This window comes from Gastrolobium bilobum, unplaced genomic scaffold (assembly GCF_033153095.1).
Source record: "Gastrolobium bilobum isolate Gb01-03AN ecotype WA unplaced genomic scaffold, APGP_CSIRO_Gbil_v1 utg34528, whole genome shotgun sequence".
Classification (NCBI taxonomy): Eukaryota; Viridiplantae; Streptophyta; class Magnoliopsida; order Fabales; family Fabaceae; genus Gastrolobium; species Gastrolobium bilobum.
Window position 1 is genome coordinate 19,540 of NW_026897779.1, and position 17,083 is coordinate 36,622.

At 36.7% G+C, this 17,083-nt stretch overlaps 1 protein-coding gene and 1 non-coding gene across 2 annotated transcripts; one reads left to right on the forward strand and one right to left on the reverse strand.

The window, feature by feature from the left end:
* Positions 1-4,572: 4,572 nt before the first annotated feature.
* LOC133310268 (uncharacterized) lies at positions 4,573-7,851 on the reverse strand. Its single transcript, XM_061511169.1, has 5 exons — positions 7,658-7,851; positions 7,430-7,578; positions 7,242-7,290; positions 6,908-7,050; positions 4,573-4,844 (listed from the first exon to the last, which is right to left on the reverse strand). Exons 1-5 carry the CDS (start codon positions 7,704-7,706, stop codon positions 4,758-4,760), a joined length of 477 nt encoding a protein of 158 aa, XP_061367153.1. The 5' UTR covers positions 7,707-7,851; the 3' UTR covers positions 4,573-4,757.
* Positions 7,852-15,837: 7,986 nt separating this feature from the next.
* On the forward strand, positions 15,838-15,943 carry LOC133310269 (small nucleolar RNA R71). The gene has a single exon (XR_009751436.1). It is a non-coding gene; the product is annotated as a small nucleolar RNA R71 (small nucleolar RNA).
* The last annotated feature ends 1,140 nt before the right edge of the window (positions 15,944-17,083 follow it).

Genomic DNA, 17,083 nt, shown 5'->3' on the forward strand with positions numbered 1-17,083 from the left:
CCTCACACATCCTTTTACTCCTAGGATGTTACAGATATTTTTGTTAAGGAAGTAGTAAGATTGCATAGGTTTCCCACATCCATAGTATCCGATAGGGACAAGATCTTCCTTAGCCATTTATGGACTGAATTGTTTTGCAGTGCAGGTACCAAATTGAAGTATAGTTCAGCTTATCATCCATAATCGGATGGCCAAACAGAAGTGGTTAACAAGTGTCTTGGAGTGTACTTAAGGTGCATTACTGGTAGCAAGCCCAAACAGTGGTTGAAATGGTTAAGTTGGGCGGAGTTTTGGTACAATACAAATTATCATTGTTCAACTAAGTTCACTCATTTCAAAGCTTTGTAAGATATAATCCTCAATTGTGCTCAAGCATTCAACTATTCCTTCATCTGTGGAGGTTGTCAATTCTATGGCTGCAAATAGAGATGCAATGTTGGATGATTTGAAGTCTCATTTGTTACAAGAACAACACCGCATGCGTTGCTATGTTGATAAACACCGCAGGCAAGTGGAATTCCAGGTTGGCGATTGGGTTTACCTAAAAATTCAACCATATAGACTTTGATCTATAGCCAAGAAGGTGAATGACAAGTTGAGTCCTAGATTCTATGGTCCTTACAAGGTTGAAAAGAAGATTGGTGCAGTGGCATATCAACAGGAATTACCCTCTGGCAGCAAAGTGCATCCAGTTTTCCATGTTTCTCTTCTTAAGAAGGCTATTACACCACAACTGTAGGGGTGAAAGTGGGCTGGGCTGGGCCAAGCTTTGCCCCGCAAAGCCCAAGCCTACGTCAAAAAAATTCATTTTGGCCTGGCCCAAGCCTAGTATGAGTCTAACTGTTAGCCTGGCTTGGCCCGTTTATTAAAAAAACAAATGGCCTGACCTAGCCCGTTAGCCTGTTAATTTTTAACTTCCAAGCAGAACAATGAATCAACTTTACAAAATACTCAAATTCTGTTGCTGAACCAAAAATAAAAATTTCAACGTCCAAACAGAATCATGAATCACAACAAAACTCATATAATCTGCATTTAAGTCACTTTCAAAAGCAAAATACTTAAATTAAATAACATATATTTTATCAGATCCAACAAACAAATCCATACTATGTAAATTAAAATAACTACATGAATCCAACAAACACATCATGATGCTTGTAGTAAGTATAACTTCTCCCAAAAACTTTTTAATATATTCATATACACAATCTAACATGCTGAGATGTTGGCTCCTCTTACATAAGAAATAAAGTCAGATTTCTATTAAAATATAATCGAATATAATTAAGTTATAAATAATTACAATTGATTAAATTTATATCTTTTTTTTTCTTCAAGGCATACTTATTTTGTTTTATTTTATTTTATTTAAAATAAATAGTACAATATAGGCCGGCCTGTAGGCTCATAGGCCAGGCCTTATGAAAGTGGGCATACAACCTTTTTATTAAACAAGCTTTTTCAAGGCTCAAGCCCGGCCTATTTTACAAAATATACTAGGTCAGGTCTGGCCTGACGTAGGCCGAGCTTGTTAGTATATGGATGTCCTAGAGATAATCTTTTGATTAGATTAGGACATATGTGGACCTTTTATATTGTCGCAAATAAATAAAAACACTCTTTATCCTGTTTCATATTTTGTCTCAATATTATTGTTAATATTTTATATGAGTAACTGGATAAACCCCTTAGAATAGAACAGGTATCTCTTGAGTATCTGTGATGAGATCACGATCATGAGGATTCAAGGATACCACACGTTTATTCCTAATTTTATGCTCCTAGTCTAGAGACACTGAGAATGGGGATCAGTGATCTCGGGTAAGACTAGCACGACTTATCTACTTCAATTTGGATACAAGGTAAAGACCTCATGTGCTACAGATATGGAGATGTCTTAGCTAAAGTCGTGGGTGGACCTATAAGGGTATAGCTCGCACCGAACAGACCCACAAAGAGACTCTATAAGGAAATCTCATAGATAGTATCATTAGAGTAGTCTCTTTATATTTGGGTATGTCTTTCCTTAGACCATAAGTTATTACCTAGACTGTGTTCTAGAAGGCATGCTTTGATTGTATACCTCGTCTTCCTGAAACATGGAGACTCATAGGTACATTGTTGGGCTTGTCCTGAAAGAGCACAGGGCTAGGGTGATAAGCTGAAGGAATTCGTCAAATCTCTGTGAGAGATTAGGGTATCTGTAAACCGGAGAAATCAGGATGACATTTACTGGGACTCGAGAATCTATGCATAGTAAAAGAGATCATGAGATGATCTGCCTTTAGAGTCAGTAAATTGAAGATTCCCTATTTCGAATAAAGCTTACCCTAAACCGTAAGGGTTGATACGTTTCCTTACCCTAGGTTTAATGGGAAGGTAACCGAGATGAAAGGAAATATATACAGCAACCAAATATGTGTAATAGGATGATCAAGTCATTAATCTAACTAGCTCTGGGGCAACAAAGCATTGCTAGTGCTCTGTGTTGTCATTAAATAGGTTGTGGGCTTGTTGAGCCCGAGCTCATTTATGTCAGTGGCTATGTTGGACCTAATGGGTCACACACTAACACCTTATTGTCATGATGATCTAGCATTAAAGGTATTGGGCCTAATAATGGTTGTTAGCCCAAGAAGAAGTTTGGAAGCCCACCTTAAGGAAAAAGGGCACATGGATCATGTAATGGGCTTGGATGGTCTAAGACATTACTAATTAATTTAATTGGTTAAATTAATTATCAAATATTTAAATTTTGAATTTTGAATTTGAATTTGAATTTTGAATTTTGAATTTTGAATTTTGAATTTGAATTTTGAAATTTGAAATTTGAATTTTGAATTTTGAATTTGAAATTTGAAATTTGAATTTTGAATTTTGAATTTTGAATTTGAGTTTTGAAATTTGAGTTTTGAAATTTGAATTTTGAATTTGAATTTTGAATTTGAATTTAGAATTTAAATGTTTGAACGTTTGAATTTAAATGTTTGAATTCGAATTTGAATTGGCTGTGAAAAGTTGTTCCATAACAAAAGGATAAGATGAGATCTTGTTGGAACAAATCCCTTGTATCAAGAGGAGATCTTTGGAGATCATCCAAGGCTGAATGGGGCGCCACTTTTGGTTGGATATGAGTGTCATCTTGTCAATCAAACAAGCTCCAATCAGATTTGGTTGTTGAGAGAATCAGTGAGCTAGTTGGTTCAAACTTGAATGCAACTGCTCAACGTATCTGGATCCCTTTTGGGGCTGAATGGTGCGCATAGATAGGATGGTCATATGATGACCATTAGGTCATAATCTTGACTAGATAAAGACCTAATCTCGTGAGGATTCAAAGTGGAGGTTGTTGGGAATTTTGAATTGCAACAACTCCACATTTATCTCCTCTTGTTGTGCGCCACTTTTAATGTGATTAAAAGTAAAAAATCTGAATCAACTCTCTAATTCCCTCACTCTCTTGTGCGCCAACTTGGGTAAGTTCTCCTTAGGGTTTTCACAAAAACTCCTAGCCAATTCTACTCCAATCCATGCCCCACTCTTGTGAAGTTTTCATGTTGAAGACTTCACTCTTCTAAACACCTTTACCTAGCCTCCTCCTTCACACATTGGACGCCTAGCACGCTTGGTGTGGTGGTCAATTGGTGGCTTTCAAGAAAGTGTTCTTGCATCTTGACGTAGGTGGTGTGGATCAACGTTAGAGGGTTTGAACCCTTCAAACCTGACAGTGATCTCCTTGCTGTTTGAATCACAAACAAAGATAACATCATGCTGTCTTAAAGCATGAGTCTTGAATGCATATGTAGTTCCGCTCGAAAAATTTTGTTTTTCCCTCTCACATACTTCGGCCTTCAAGGCCATTTAACTTTCAGAGCCATAGGCCCCTGTAGGCCGGCCCGACCCAGTTTCACCCCTAACCACAAGTTCAGCCCCAACCTTTACCTACAGTATTGTCAGAAGACTGGGAACTACAACTTCAGCCTGAATAGGTGTTAGATCATAGGGTGAACCTTTCAGGAGATATGGAAGTATTGATTCATTGGACTGATCTACCATCTTTTGAAGACACTTGGGAATCGTTTGCTACCATTCAGCAGCAGCAGTTTCCAGCCTTTCACAGGACAATGTGAAAAGTTTGGGGGGGGGAGTATTGTAAAGAAACCCCCAATAATTCACACGTATAAGAGAAAAAATAAGCAAAAGGCAGACTATGTAGACCAAGAAGATAAGGAATAACATACAATTTAGGAAAAAGGGAACAATGAGGATATTTTTAAATGTTGTGTAACTGAATAAGAAAATAAATAGGAGTATAAAATAGGAAGTAAGTGGGCAATTATGGTTCTGTAGAATATTTGTAACTGTTCTGTAACTGAATATATAAAATAGGAAGTTAATAAGCAATATGGTGTCGAGTTTATTATTGTTAAGGAAGTGGGCCAGAGAATCCTCTGGAGAGGGAGGTTGAGAAGAATCAACCTTGTAACTGTGTCACCAGTGTTGTAATCTTCTTCATTTAAGTGTTGTAATATTATCTACAGTGAGTCTTCTTGCAAACACAGGAAGATTTTCTAAATAAAGTACAATCCTTTTCAATTATTTCTCTTTACTTTCTATTAATTCCATAACCAGTACATTACATAAGACTGCCTTAATTAAATATCGTCAAAGACAAAAGGAATTACACGGATTATTTGCCATCTGATTATCATCATCATAGGGCAGGCAAATACAAATTACTGTGGTGAAGATCATCAATCCGATCGGATTCCACCCATGAAGGTCCTTGGATCAGGACAGTTTCCAGAAAATTGAGCTTGTGAAAAATCAAAACCTGGGTTCTGCAATAGGCACATCATAATCATAAGAATTAGTGGTTTGAGGCACAACTTTATCTACTGGTTAATGGTTAATTAGTAAAGCCTACTAAACATGGCACAATCTTAATGGTTAATGGTCATTAGTAACCACAAGGCAAGATTTTTATATACTGCTCTAAACACTTATGTAATTCACCATTATTTCTTTTTTCATGAACATGAACCTAACCGTTAGATGGACATATTCATAAGCATCTACTATAATCAAACATCAAGCATACATTTTATTTTAATTTTTTTTTTACTTTTTTTTTTTTTTCGGGGGGGGGGGGGGGGGGGGGGTGTGTTCAAAGTCCAACTGACTCAACTCAACAACAGAATAATTTCAGTGGTGACCAAGACAAAATGAAAATAATCTCAATTCAGAGCTCCCATTACAAGGAAACTTTGAGATTATCTAATATTATGTAATCACATCGAAATCTAATTAGTACATCCAATAATGAAATTATCTGCCAAGTTCAATAATATCCTTCAAAAAATGTAATGGGAACATGATAGGACACCACCTCTAAAGGTGTATTCTATAAGGAAATTCAGATTCCATGACAATCATGATCAAATTCAAGCAGCAAGGCAGTTAGAAGAAAATGTGCTGCAGTGGGTGGAAGGCAACTCTGTTAGAGTCAGGCGTGGGAAGCAACACTGCACTGCAGGCAAAGAATTAGTTTAAACAGAGGGAGGAAAAGGATAGACGGGGAGGGCTAGAACTTGGGACTATTTTGGGCTTGGAGTTGTCCTACCTTAGTACATGTCACACCTTTACTTTCTGTCATTTTCTTTCCATTTTCCTTACTATTTTCTTCATCGTTCCATTTCTGTGTACTGGATTTGCTGAATTCTGAGTTGGGTTCAACTTTATCAATACAACTTCAGTTTTTATTCTCTTAATTGATGAGCTTGATATTGTATAATAATAGCATGGCATGTTCGTGGATAGTTAAATTCACGCTAACTATTCAAGCAAGACTGACATTTGTTGATGAGACAAAAACAATAAAATATGAGCACATCAGCTTGCCATACAGCACAACGTGTTGGTACTCTTAATAAGCAGAATTTCCATCTTACACATCAGCTGTGCCTACCCACAAACAACTAGTACGTGGGAATGAAAAAAGAACAAGGATCCTCTAAAGTGAGCCAGTCAAAGTTTATCCATCATTCATTTAATTTGAAGTGCATTGTGGTCTTAACCTATTGAATTTTAAGGGTGGATACACTATTACTTAGGCAACAATCTCAATGTAGGGGAATTTTTTTCCATGAAAAATATATCTGCTAATTATCAGACCCTCTTCTCCATGTTATACACAGCATAGGAAAAAGACTATCAATCCAAAACAAGTTGTAGGTGAAAATTTAATTTTAACAGCCATGCCACTTTTAAACTTTAAAGCACACCTATTATCAAAATAAAAGAAACCCCCTTTCCCTCCCATGAATCCATGGGCATCATGGATAGGTCTTCTTTCTATTCCACGTAAAAAAATAAAAATATAAAATTATGGACCCCGCATCTAAAGAATACACTCTGCAAATGGATGAACACAACCTGACAGATTGACCCAACAGATGTAATTTATGAATGCAATAGAATACTAACTAGTTGGACAAGAGACACTAGGAACAAAATTCATTATTTTTTATCTGTGTGTGGTACACACCAAATTTATAAGTAGGATTACTTGAAGTAAATAAATCCAATCAAATTATTAGAATTAACATTTCAGGATCCATATCAGCAATGGCAGCTTAATATTAGCAGCTAGGTGACACATGAAAGGGATATTATATGTATGCAATACAGAAAAAATATAAACTTTGAGAACGACCAATCCTTAGGTCATTTGGTATATTAGCACAATCAAAACTTGAGGCCCACATAACTGAGAAAAAACACTAGTAATAGGTGATTTAATAATCACAAAGTGGAAGGGAGAAGAATGATGTCATCGATTGTAAATTCTACGACTTCTGAACCCAAGCACACGAAAAAAGATTATGTTGAAAGCAAAACTCACCTCCTCTTGAAATCTCTGAAGCATGAGGCGCTTCTGTTCAAGATCAGAGGAGTAAGGGTCCAACTGCCCCTGACCTAATACGGGAGAAGCCCATGTCTGACCTTTATCTCTCTTCTGCAGTGTTATATGCATTATGTCATCCTCTGCATGTCAATTTCCAAAACCAGCATCGATCAATGAACTTAACCGAATCAATGCCAAATAAACCATATGTATTTCATCTCTGATTTTGAAAGCAGAAATGTTCTTTAATTGATTTCAAAGCCAAGTTAATATCATAAAAAAAAAAAATTGAAAATAATTTATATGAATCAATTTGATCCAAAACCTTTACCTAGAGTCCAGAAAGAAGAATCTGTCTTCACCGGGCAAGTAAGATCTTGCTGAGAAATCACACACAAATAAATAAATTAATAATAAATAAGGGGGGGGGGGGGGGGATAATAATAAGAAGAATGAGAAAGGAAAAAGGCGCGAAAAGAATTGGGAGGGAAAATGAAGTGGTGGGGAAATTAGGGTTACGTTGAGATACGGAGGATTGCCTTTGATGCCAAGTTCGAGGTGCTTGGACTGAATCTTACAGTAGAATTGCTTGGAAGGAACGTTAGGAGGGAGTTTTATGTACATATTGACCTCATCTAGGGTTTGATCCCACTCGAACACCTCTTGACCTAAATCCACACATGATTCAAATTGAGTTGAAGAAGAACAAACAGAAAGAAATTGGAGATAGGGGAGACAGAAAGGTACCGTTGTGGACGAAGCTGTGACGCTTTTCAGGGGCCAATTTCTCCGCCATTTTCTATGGTTTGGTGTACTCACCACCTTCTTCTTCTTCTTTGTTTCTGCTTCTTCCTCTTTCTCCTTCGCTTTTGGTAACAAATACGATTATGCTTGGTTTCTGCTTATTCTATACTTATTCCGGAAACTTCCATTCTAGGGATTATTTCAGGGAGAAAGGTTTATGCTTTAAAACACACAAGTTGTTTCATTTCAATTTTCACACTTAGCTAAAATTCACATTTTTGTTTTTAATTTTTTCACTCTCTTTTTCATCATCTATCTATTTTTCTCACTTAAAATGACACAATTCGATATCCTTTAAAATAACACACGTTTTTTTCCATTATTTTATGGTATTAATGTTGAGAAATTTTATGGTATTAATGTTGAGCACTGCATGCTCAACAAACTTTTGTAATGTTTCTAATGATTTAATTTCTTCGTAGGCTACACAAATAATATAAAGTTTCTTCTCGAAAAAGGCTACACACAAACTTTTCTTGATGGATTTTCACTATTTTGTTTATCAAACCTTTCATAAATGATTTTCATCCCCTTTTATAGATGAGGTAAATTCTTAGGCTTCTTTAAGAGTCTTCTTCAATTATTGGGGTTATTGCATTTATTTTGATGGTTTAGACATTGAGCCTTAGGAGAAATAAATGTTAGTTTGCATAATATATCATGTTCATAAATCATAAAATAAAATAAGAACATGATAAAGGATCTTGGGAATACATAATTTTCACATACACATAAGAGATAAAGACATATCCGGAAACGATGATGAAAGATTAACAGCAATCATCATCTTGTGAGCAATTGTGTTGAGGTAGTTTCTCTCTCTAAGCCTTCTTTACTTTGATATGTATTCTGATGGAGAAAATGACATTAGGATTGAAAGGGAGAGAGGACCATCCCTAATATATATATATTCCATAACTTATAATTTGGTACGTCCATCATATACCAAATCAATGATTGAGATTAAATGTATCAATAATTAATTGGGCCATATAACATTTAATGGTAATATCAAGAGTCTTAATATTATAATTATAATAAAATCTTTTTACTATTATAATTGACTTTTAATATTTCTAACAATAAATGCTCAGTCACCTAAGTATTAGGGAGGAATACATCCCAACAAATCTCCTTTTTCCGACTATAATGTGTCAGGTTTGTCATCCCTTTAAATTTTCTTGTAAGCACCGACTCTGTCATCATGACGCACTAGCTCAGGTCGGTATATACCTTGATGAGTTGAAGTTGTTTGTCTTCTAACATATCTCAAATTTAGAGATATCTCACATCAATATATTTTGAGTAGGAGTGATAGGTAGAATTTTTGGCCAAGTGAATCGCGCTTTGGTTATCACACTTCAGCTCATACTTCTCGTTCTTATGATCGAGTACAAGGTCTTTACCCACATCAAATCCTTGCTTGCTTCAGTTGCGACAATGTACTCGGCTTTGGTCGTTGATAACGCAATGCACTTTTGCGGTATTGATTGCCACGAGATGTCTTCCCCTATAAAGGTCGTCAAGTATCATGTTGTAGATTTCTTGGAATTAGCATCTACCCCTAAATTAGCATCTATAAAGCCTTCAACTCATTCTCACCTTCTCCAAATTAGAGGCATAACTTGGTTGTTTCTCTAAGGTACATAAAGATTCACTTCACTGTTTTCCAGTATTTTTTGTCAGGATTTGACAAAAATCGGTTTACCAATCCTACAACATACACCAAGTAATATCTTGTACATACCATTGCATACAAATTGTTATCTTACTCCCTTTCAAAATCAAAAACCCCAATATTCCTATCTAGGGTTCTTACCCTCAAACTATCATCAACTATTAGATTGATCAATTCTAACAAAGAAGATAGAAATTACGCACAGAGTAGAGATAAATATAAATATATAAAAGAGTAATTATAAACCAATCCGTTGTAACAAAGGTTCACATAGGGTTTGTGACCCTAACTACGATAAAAAGTACTAGCCAACCATGGTCATGGCTGACATAAAATTATAATAGATAAAGATGAAGAATGTAATTACAAAAAGAAGACTAAGAACAATCCTCCGTTCCTTTCCTCCTTCTGAAATCCTTGTTTTCTTTCTCTCTGCCGTCGAAAAGTAGTTTCAAATGTCCTCACAGCGTTGCTTTTATAATCCTCATTCGCTACTTTCAAAATTCCCTTCAGAAGCATGGTGATATTATTTCCCGCAAAGTGGCACTGGATCGCGCCGCTGTGGCGCAAGATCGCGCCAAAATTCTGGAAAATGGCCCAGGGCAACTGGAGTGGCTTAGTAGCTCCCCCGTGCGGATTCGCGCCACCAAGCTTTTAAACTTTCGTGTTCTCCTTCTTTCTCCCTATATAAACATAACAATTAGGTGAGAAATGTCATTGAAATAGAAAAGTCAATATAATAAGCAAATATGTATATAAAGTGCTCTTTTATGACTTAATTCTCATCATTTTCAGCTTGGAAAACTACATCTTCCAGAGGCACATCAAACCATTCCCAGATTTAAACGTTGCTGTCCCCAGCAATGTACAAGACTTAATCCAAGAAACAATCAATTAGTCCAGCATAACAATACATAGACACTCTCACACACCATATGCTATGCATGACTGACCCAATATCATAAATTTTCAACAATGTTATCAGCTTTCTAAAGATACAAGTCTACATTGATTACCCCTCACACAGATAAATAATGTTCACTCAACACTCAGTGTTTAAGGGTATCATGAACACTCAATCAATCACAGCTATAGTATCAATATAGACTCAAGAAAATTAACCTCAGACATTATCAGAATTTCACAGCATCAGTTCAGACAAACGAGCAATCATGTAATCCAATTATACTATGCAATGTCATGCCAGAATGTCATACAACATACTTCTGTTGCGAAATCGGCAAGTGCACCGATCGTTCCAAGTAATAAAGTGATAAGAAAAGTATCGTCTCCACATGGATTGGGTCGAATATCAACTAATTGTTCCTTTTAAGAATGGATGAACAAGAGTTGATTTGAAAGTAATGGTGTTTGTAACAATTGTGAATTATTCAATAATTAATGAACAATTCAAGAGAAGTTGAAAACTTAAAGCAAAAGGGGTTGAGATTTGAGAAAATATTGTAAGAAAACTATTGCAATAAAGGACGCCAACACCTTTCTGATCCCCACCTTGTAATAATGATTAATATTTATGTTTAATTACCCAATTGATCAAACAATTCACCATCTATAATTAATTAGTTAAGCCCTAATCCCTTAGTGATCTTAACCTTATTAACCCTATTGGAATCCTAATCCCTTAGAAATCCCTTTTCAAGTTAATCTTTAAGCCCAGTGAATTTTCACATTTGCAGTTCATATAGTCTATCCCTAGTGCATACATGAACAGTTATCTTACCCTTTTTCAGGAATTAGAATCCCAATATTCCTATTGTAAACCCTAACCCTCGCAATCCTAATAGAGTCGCGAATTCTAAAAGAATTATGGGATGAAGAACAGAGTAAAATAAATTCAATTGAATAATTAACCATAAACTTAACCAAAATACAAGGGGTTCACATCAAGGGTTGTGACCCTTATCACAATATAAAAGGCTAGCCAGACATATTTATGTCTGACAAAACAAAATATTCAAAAGAATTCGTAAAAACTAGAAATAACCAGAAAGAATAGAAGAAGAAATCTTGATCTTCAGTCACCGAAAGCTTGCTCTGATTCCTGTCGCTCGCAATTTCTCCTATGCAAAAGTGTGTTTTTCTCTTAAGGTCTGAGTCTCTATTTATAGAGTCTTTTACCAAGTGGAGAATCTTGATCTAATTTTTTCCGCATCTCACTGTAATCTTGTCTCTGATTTAAACGAAGATTTAAGTCGATTTGTCCGCACCTCCCACGCCACTAGCGTGGTTCCCACGCTGTGAGCGTGGGAGTTTTTCTTCTATATTCTGGAGCACCACGCAACTGGCGTGGTTGCCACGCTGCAAGCGTGGATTGTGAAAAAGACTGGCGCTACTAGCGTGAGTCTCACGCTAGTAGCGTGGTTGTCTCTGTGTGAAAGGGCTCTCTTCACGCTATGAGCGTCATACCCACGCTGTGAGCGTGGGCCTTCAGTTTAGCTTTTCCTCTTTAGCTCCAATTTGTCTATTTTCCTACGAAATCAACATAAAATCAGTATGCAATCTCTGATTAAGAATTTGACAGATCAACAGTGATTATTGCCCTTTTTGCTTAAGATTTAATCACATTCTTTCTCTTTTTGGCTTAGATTTCCTTATATGCTGAGCGCATATCAAACAATTCCCAGATTTGAACTTTGCTGTCCTCAGCAATGTAATAGATTCAAGTTATCAGCAAAGAATAATTTAGTGAAAACATGAAACACAACAACTTAAGAACTCAGACCGCTATGCATGTATAACTCTCTGTTTAAAATTTCCAACAATGCTTTTCAGTTATATCAAGAATTTAGACTCCAGCTTGAATATTCCTCAACAGTTTAAATGTACTCTCATCACACTCAGTGTTTAAGGGTTTCACACTTATCCATCAGTGTAGTAGGAATTCTATAGGCTTGAACTTATTCTCAATTGTAACTTGGCCTAGTTTGGGGTGAGAATCTTTTGGTCAGAAGCTGAGATGAGAGATTGAAATACTGATTTTAACAATACTTCCTTCTCTTCGAGGCTTTGCCTTATTTTACAAACTTGGGATTCTTTCCCTTTTTTCACTACCTTTTTCTTTCCTTGTTTGCAGATGTTTTCTTTTTTTTCTCTTTTGAGCTGTAATTAATTTTTTTTTCTTCTTTTCCTTGTTCAGCTACTGAACTTTTCCTTTTTGAGAAGTAATTTGACTTTTTTTCTTTAATCAGCATTCAATCTCTCAAGGTGTGTCAAGAGGAACAAGATTAAGCAATTTTTATCAGGTTTGAATGAACTGGTTTAAGGCTCAAAGGGGCTTAACAATGGAAATTCTTATGGGTAGGCAGTTTGGCTCTAAGTTATAAAAAAAATGCCCTTATCATTTCAGTCATGCATGCAAGCCAGAGAAATAGTTCAAGTTCTAGAAACTACCACAGTGAGGCCTCTCAAAAAGAAAATTTTCTGTTTAGGCTCAAATCCTCACAGTTATAATTCAAACTAGAATCTCAATTCACAGTTTCACATCAAGCATTATCAAAAAAATTCAACAAACAGTTATAAAAACGAGCAGTCATCATTCTCAGATTAAAAAAATTAAGTGCTCACAGATATAATGCTTCATCCAACTCAATCTAATTACTTACTGAGTAAGTTTAGAACATTCTGGAACTGCTTGTTTAGGAATTCTCTAAAAAATTTCTCTCTTTTTTTTAAATTTAATCTAACTAAAAACAGCAAATAAAAAAAAAATTGAAGGTTAAAATATCTCCCATTTTTCAGAAAAATTTCTGTGTAGATGTCCTTTCCGTGTTGTAGTTCCGCAGTATTTAGCAAGTCTCGCATACAGCAGCGACAATTCCCAGATTTAGAACGTTGTTGTCCTCAGCAACAAACTATACTAGTCGAAGGGCTAATTCTGCCAGATGGAACACACACACACACACTTGTTAAACAGTCAAAACAGAATAAACTCAGTATGTAAAAGGAGGAAATAATCAAACCATAATATCAAAATAGCAAAACAAAAATACTAAAGTCAAGATAAATAGTGAGGACACTGGCGCTGAAAGCGTGGAGTTCACGCTGTGAGCGCGGAGCTCACTGGAACTTTTTGATTAGTGGAGCTGACAGCGTGGAGTTCACGTTGTGAGCGCGAAACTCACTGTCTCTTTCAGTCTTGTAGCGCCACTAGCGCCAAGTTGACGCTGACAGCGCCAATTCCCAGACTTAAATTTTTTTCATATGGTTACTAATTCACCACTTACTTGACTTTTTTTTTATTTAAACTATCCTAAGAAAATAAAATAAATAAAAATAAAAACATAAAAACAACTATTGGGTTGCCTCCTAATTAGCGCTTGTTTAACGTCACGAGCCTGACGTACCCTTTTTGATTTATGGTGGTTGGAAGCATGCTACCATTGATGACCCAATCTTCTTGATCCAGTATTGTTTCCTTTTATGATCATATGCATGTGGATAAGGATGAGGGTTCTCAGGAACTTTGAACTTAGTCTTCACATGCTTTTCTTTACTCTTGGACTTTTCCATCTTAACCTTTGGCTTGCTTTCTTTATGCTGCTGATGGACTTCTTTATTGATGATAACATGATATTGTTCTTCGTCTCCAAAGAAGCATACTTAAGAGTTTCAGGCAACTCTTTTAATTCCACCTTTGGTACCAATGTAGCTGAGTCATCTTCTTTCTTTTCTAGTACCTCAAAGATAGTTTCTCGCTCTTCTTCTGGAGCAGCTTCATCAAGAGCCTTCAACTCTTCTTCAAGCTCTTGAAGCTCATTTTTCTCTTCCATAACCACCTCTTTGACTGCTTCCTCAACCACATCAAGTCTGAAGCAATCACTGTGGTCAGTGAGTTCTTCATAGCATCGAAAATATTAATAGTGATTTTCTCATCATTCATCCTCAACTCGAGCTTTCCTTGTTCTACATCAATCATAGCTCGATCTGTGGCCAAGAACGGTCTACCCAACAGAAGGGGCATTTTACTCTCTTCCTCCATGTCTAGCACGATGAAATCAGCTGGGAAGATGAACTTGTCAACTTTAACAAGAACATCCTCTATTATTCCAGTAGGTCTTCTTGTTGAACGGTCAGCTAGTTGTAAAGAGACCATGGTTGGCTTCAGTTCAGAAATTCCCAATGCCTTGCATATTGACAGCGGCATCAAGTTGATGCTTGCTCCAAGGTCGCATAATGCCCAGCCAACATTGGTGTTGCCTATCACAATTGGGATGTTAAAACTTCCCGGATCTTGAAGCTTTGGTGGGAACTTCTTCTGAATGATGGCACTGCACTCTTCAGTAAGTGCTACTGTCTCACAATCCTGCAACTTATGCTTTCTAGACAATAAATCTTTCATAAATTTAGCATAGTTAGGCATGTTAGCAAGAGCTTCAGCAAATGGAATATTAATATGCAATTTTTTAAACATATCTAAAAACCTGGCATATTGTTGCTTCTGTGCTTGCTGTTTGAGCTTCATAGGATATGGAGGTTTCTCAAAGCGAGAAAAATCCATCGGTTGCTTTGGAGCTTCAACAGCTTTCTCCTTTGCTTCTTTTTGCTCACTGATAGGTGCTTGTACTTCTTTCTCATGTTCCAGCTCAGTTGTTGGCTCATTAACTTTCTTTGGCTGAATCAATTTTGGCTTTTCTTGAGGAGTGATCACAATTCCACTCCTAGTTACAATAGACTTGCAGTCCTCCTTTGGATTCACAATTGTATCACTTGGGAACTGTCCTTGAGATCTTTCAGCCAACTTCCTAGACAACTGGCCTATCTGACTCTCCAAATTTTTGATGGAAGCTTGTGTGTTTCTAGTGTTTGCCCGAGTCTCTTCCATAAAAGCGTTGGAATGTTGGGCCATTTGTCCCACTAGCTTCTCTAACTCAGAAGGTTCCTTCGGTTGAACTGGCGGTGGCTGCAAATAGTTATTGGACTTGAAGTCAAGACCAGTACCTTGCACCCTCCTTTGGAAGTTATTGTTCCCAGAAGGATAAATCTGAGTTCTTGGAACATTTTGTGGTGAGGGTCTCTGATCATACCACACACCATTTACTTGTACCTGCTGAGGAGGATCATCGGCTAGCAGAGTAGGACATTCGTTGGATTCATGATCTTCCTTGCAATATTCACAGACAACTGCTGCAGCTTGAACTTGGACGCCAGAAATTGCATCTTATCAAGCCTTGATGTCAAGTTTGCTACCTGCTGAGATAACAAATTGTTTTCAGCCATCACCACATCATTGCCTTCCAGTTTAAGGATACCTCTTTTAGGCTTTGATGACAGCGCTTGGTTTTCGTTGGCAGCCATCCTCTCAATCAACTCAAGAGTCTCATTTGCTCTTAAAATTTTAATAGTGCCCCCTGCTGCACCATTTAGCACCAACCGAATCTCCGGTTTGCAACCATTGAAAAAGATTCTAACCTGACTACCAGCAGTCAAGTTATACTGAGGACACCTTCTCATCAAGTCCTTGAACCGGTTCCATGCTTCACACATTGATTCACCCTCTGATTGAGTGAAATTGGTGATATCATTCACCATTTGGTTATACTTCTCCATCGAGAAGAACTGAGCAAAGAACTTCAGTGATACATCATCCCAGGTTGAGATGCTTGCTGCAAGCTGCCTTTCCAACCAACTAAGAGCCTTTCCTTTAAGAACAAAAGAAAATAGTCTCAGCCGGACTGCATCATTAAACACTTGAGGATGTTTTGTAGAATCACAGATCATCAGGAATCTGTTTATGAATCTATGAGGGTCTTCATCATCCTCTCCACCAAACTCAGCTCTCTCCACCAGTCGAATATTATCGGACTTGAGCTCCCAATGATTGTTGCCCACTTCAGGATGGAGAATGCTCGCATTGGGTCTGTTGAATAATGGAGTCAGAATAGTGTCCATGAGTGGATTGTCTTCTTCATTATTCCCTGCCATGATGTGTGTTTCTTCAGACAGAATTTCTGACTCGTTGAATTCAAGTTTCTTCCGAGCAAATTTCCTGTTTCTCTTTTCATTTTTTGTAATCTCCAAATCAAGTGGAAATTCTGGCTCTTTACCTCGCATACAACTCAGAAAAGAGATTAGTAGCACTGTTCAAGAAACACAAAGAAATTAAAAATAAAATAAAAATAAAAATCCAATCTTAAAAATCAAAATTAATTGAATAAAGATACGCCAATCCCCGGCAACGGCGCCAAAAACTTGTTGCGAAATCGGCAAGTGCACCGATCGTTCCAAGCAATAAAGTGATAAGAAAAGTATCGTCTCCACAGGGATTGGTTCGAATATCAATTAATTGTTCCTTTTAAGAATGGATGAACAAGAGTTGATTTGAAAGTAATGGTGTTTGTAACAATTGTGAATTATTCAATAATTTATGAACAATTCAAGAGAAGTTGAAAACTTAAAGCAAAAGGGGTTGAGATTTGAGAAAATATTGTAAGAAAACTATTGCAGTAAAGGACGACAACACCTTTCCGATCCCCACCTTGTAATAATGATTAATATTTATGTTTAATTACCCAATTGATCAAACAATTCACCATCTATAATTAATTAGTTAAGCCCTAATCCCTTAGTGATCTTAACCTTATTAACCCTATTGGAATCCTAATCCCTTAGAAATCCCTTTTCAAGTTAATCTTTAAGCCCAGTGAATTTTCACATTTGCAGTTCATATAGCC

Excerpts from the sequence above, each read along its gene's own strand:
- LOC133310268 (XM_061511169.1), bottom strand. The coding sequence starts at position 7,706 with ATGGCGGAGAAATTGGCCCCTGAAAAGCGTCACAGCTTCGTCCACAAC. Across the intron at positions 7,579-7,657 it reads TCACAGCTTCGTCCACAACG|GTCAAGAGGTGTTCGAGTGG; the intron begins GTACCTTTCTGT and ends GTGTGGATTTAG. Across the intron at positions 7,291-7,429 it reads GCAATCCTCCGTATCTCAAC|CAAGATCTTACTTGCCCGGT; the intron begins GTAACCCTAATT and ends GTGATTTCTCAG.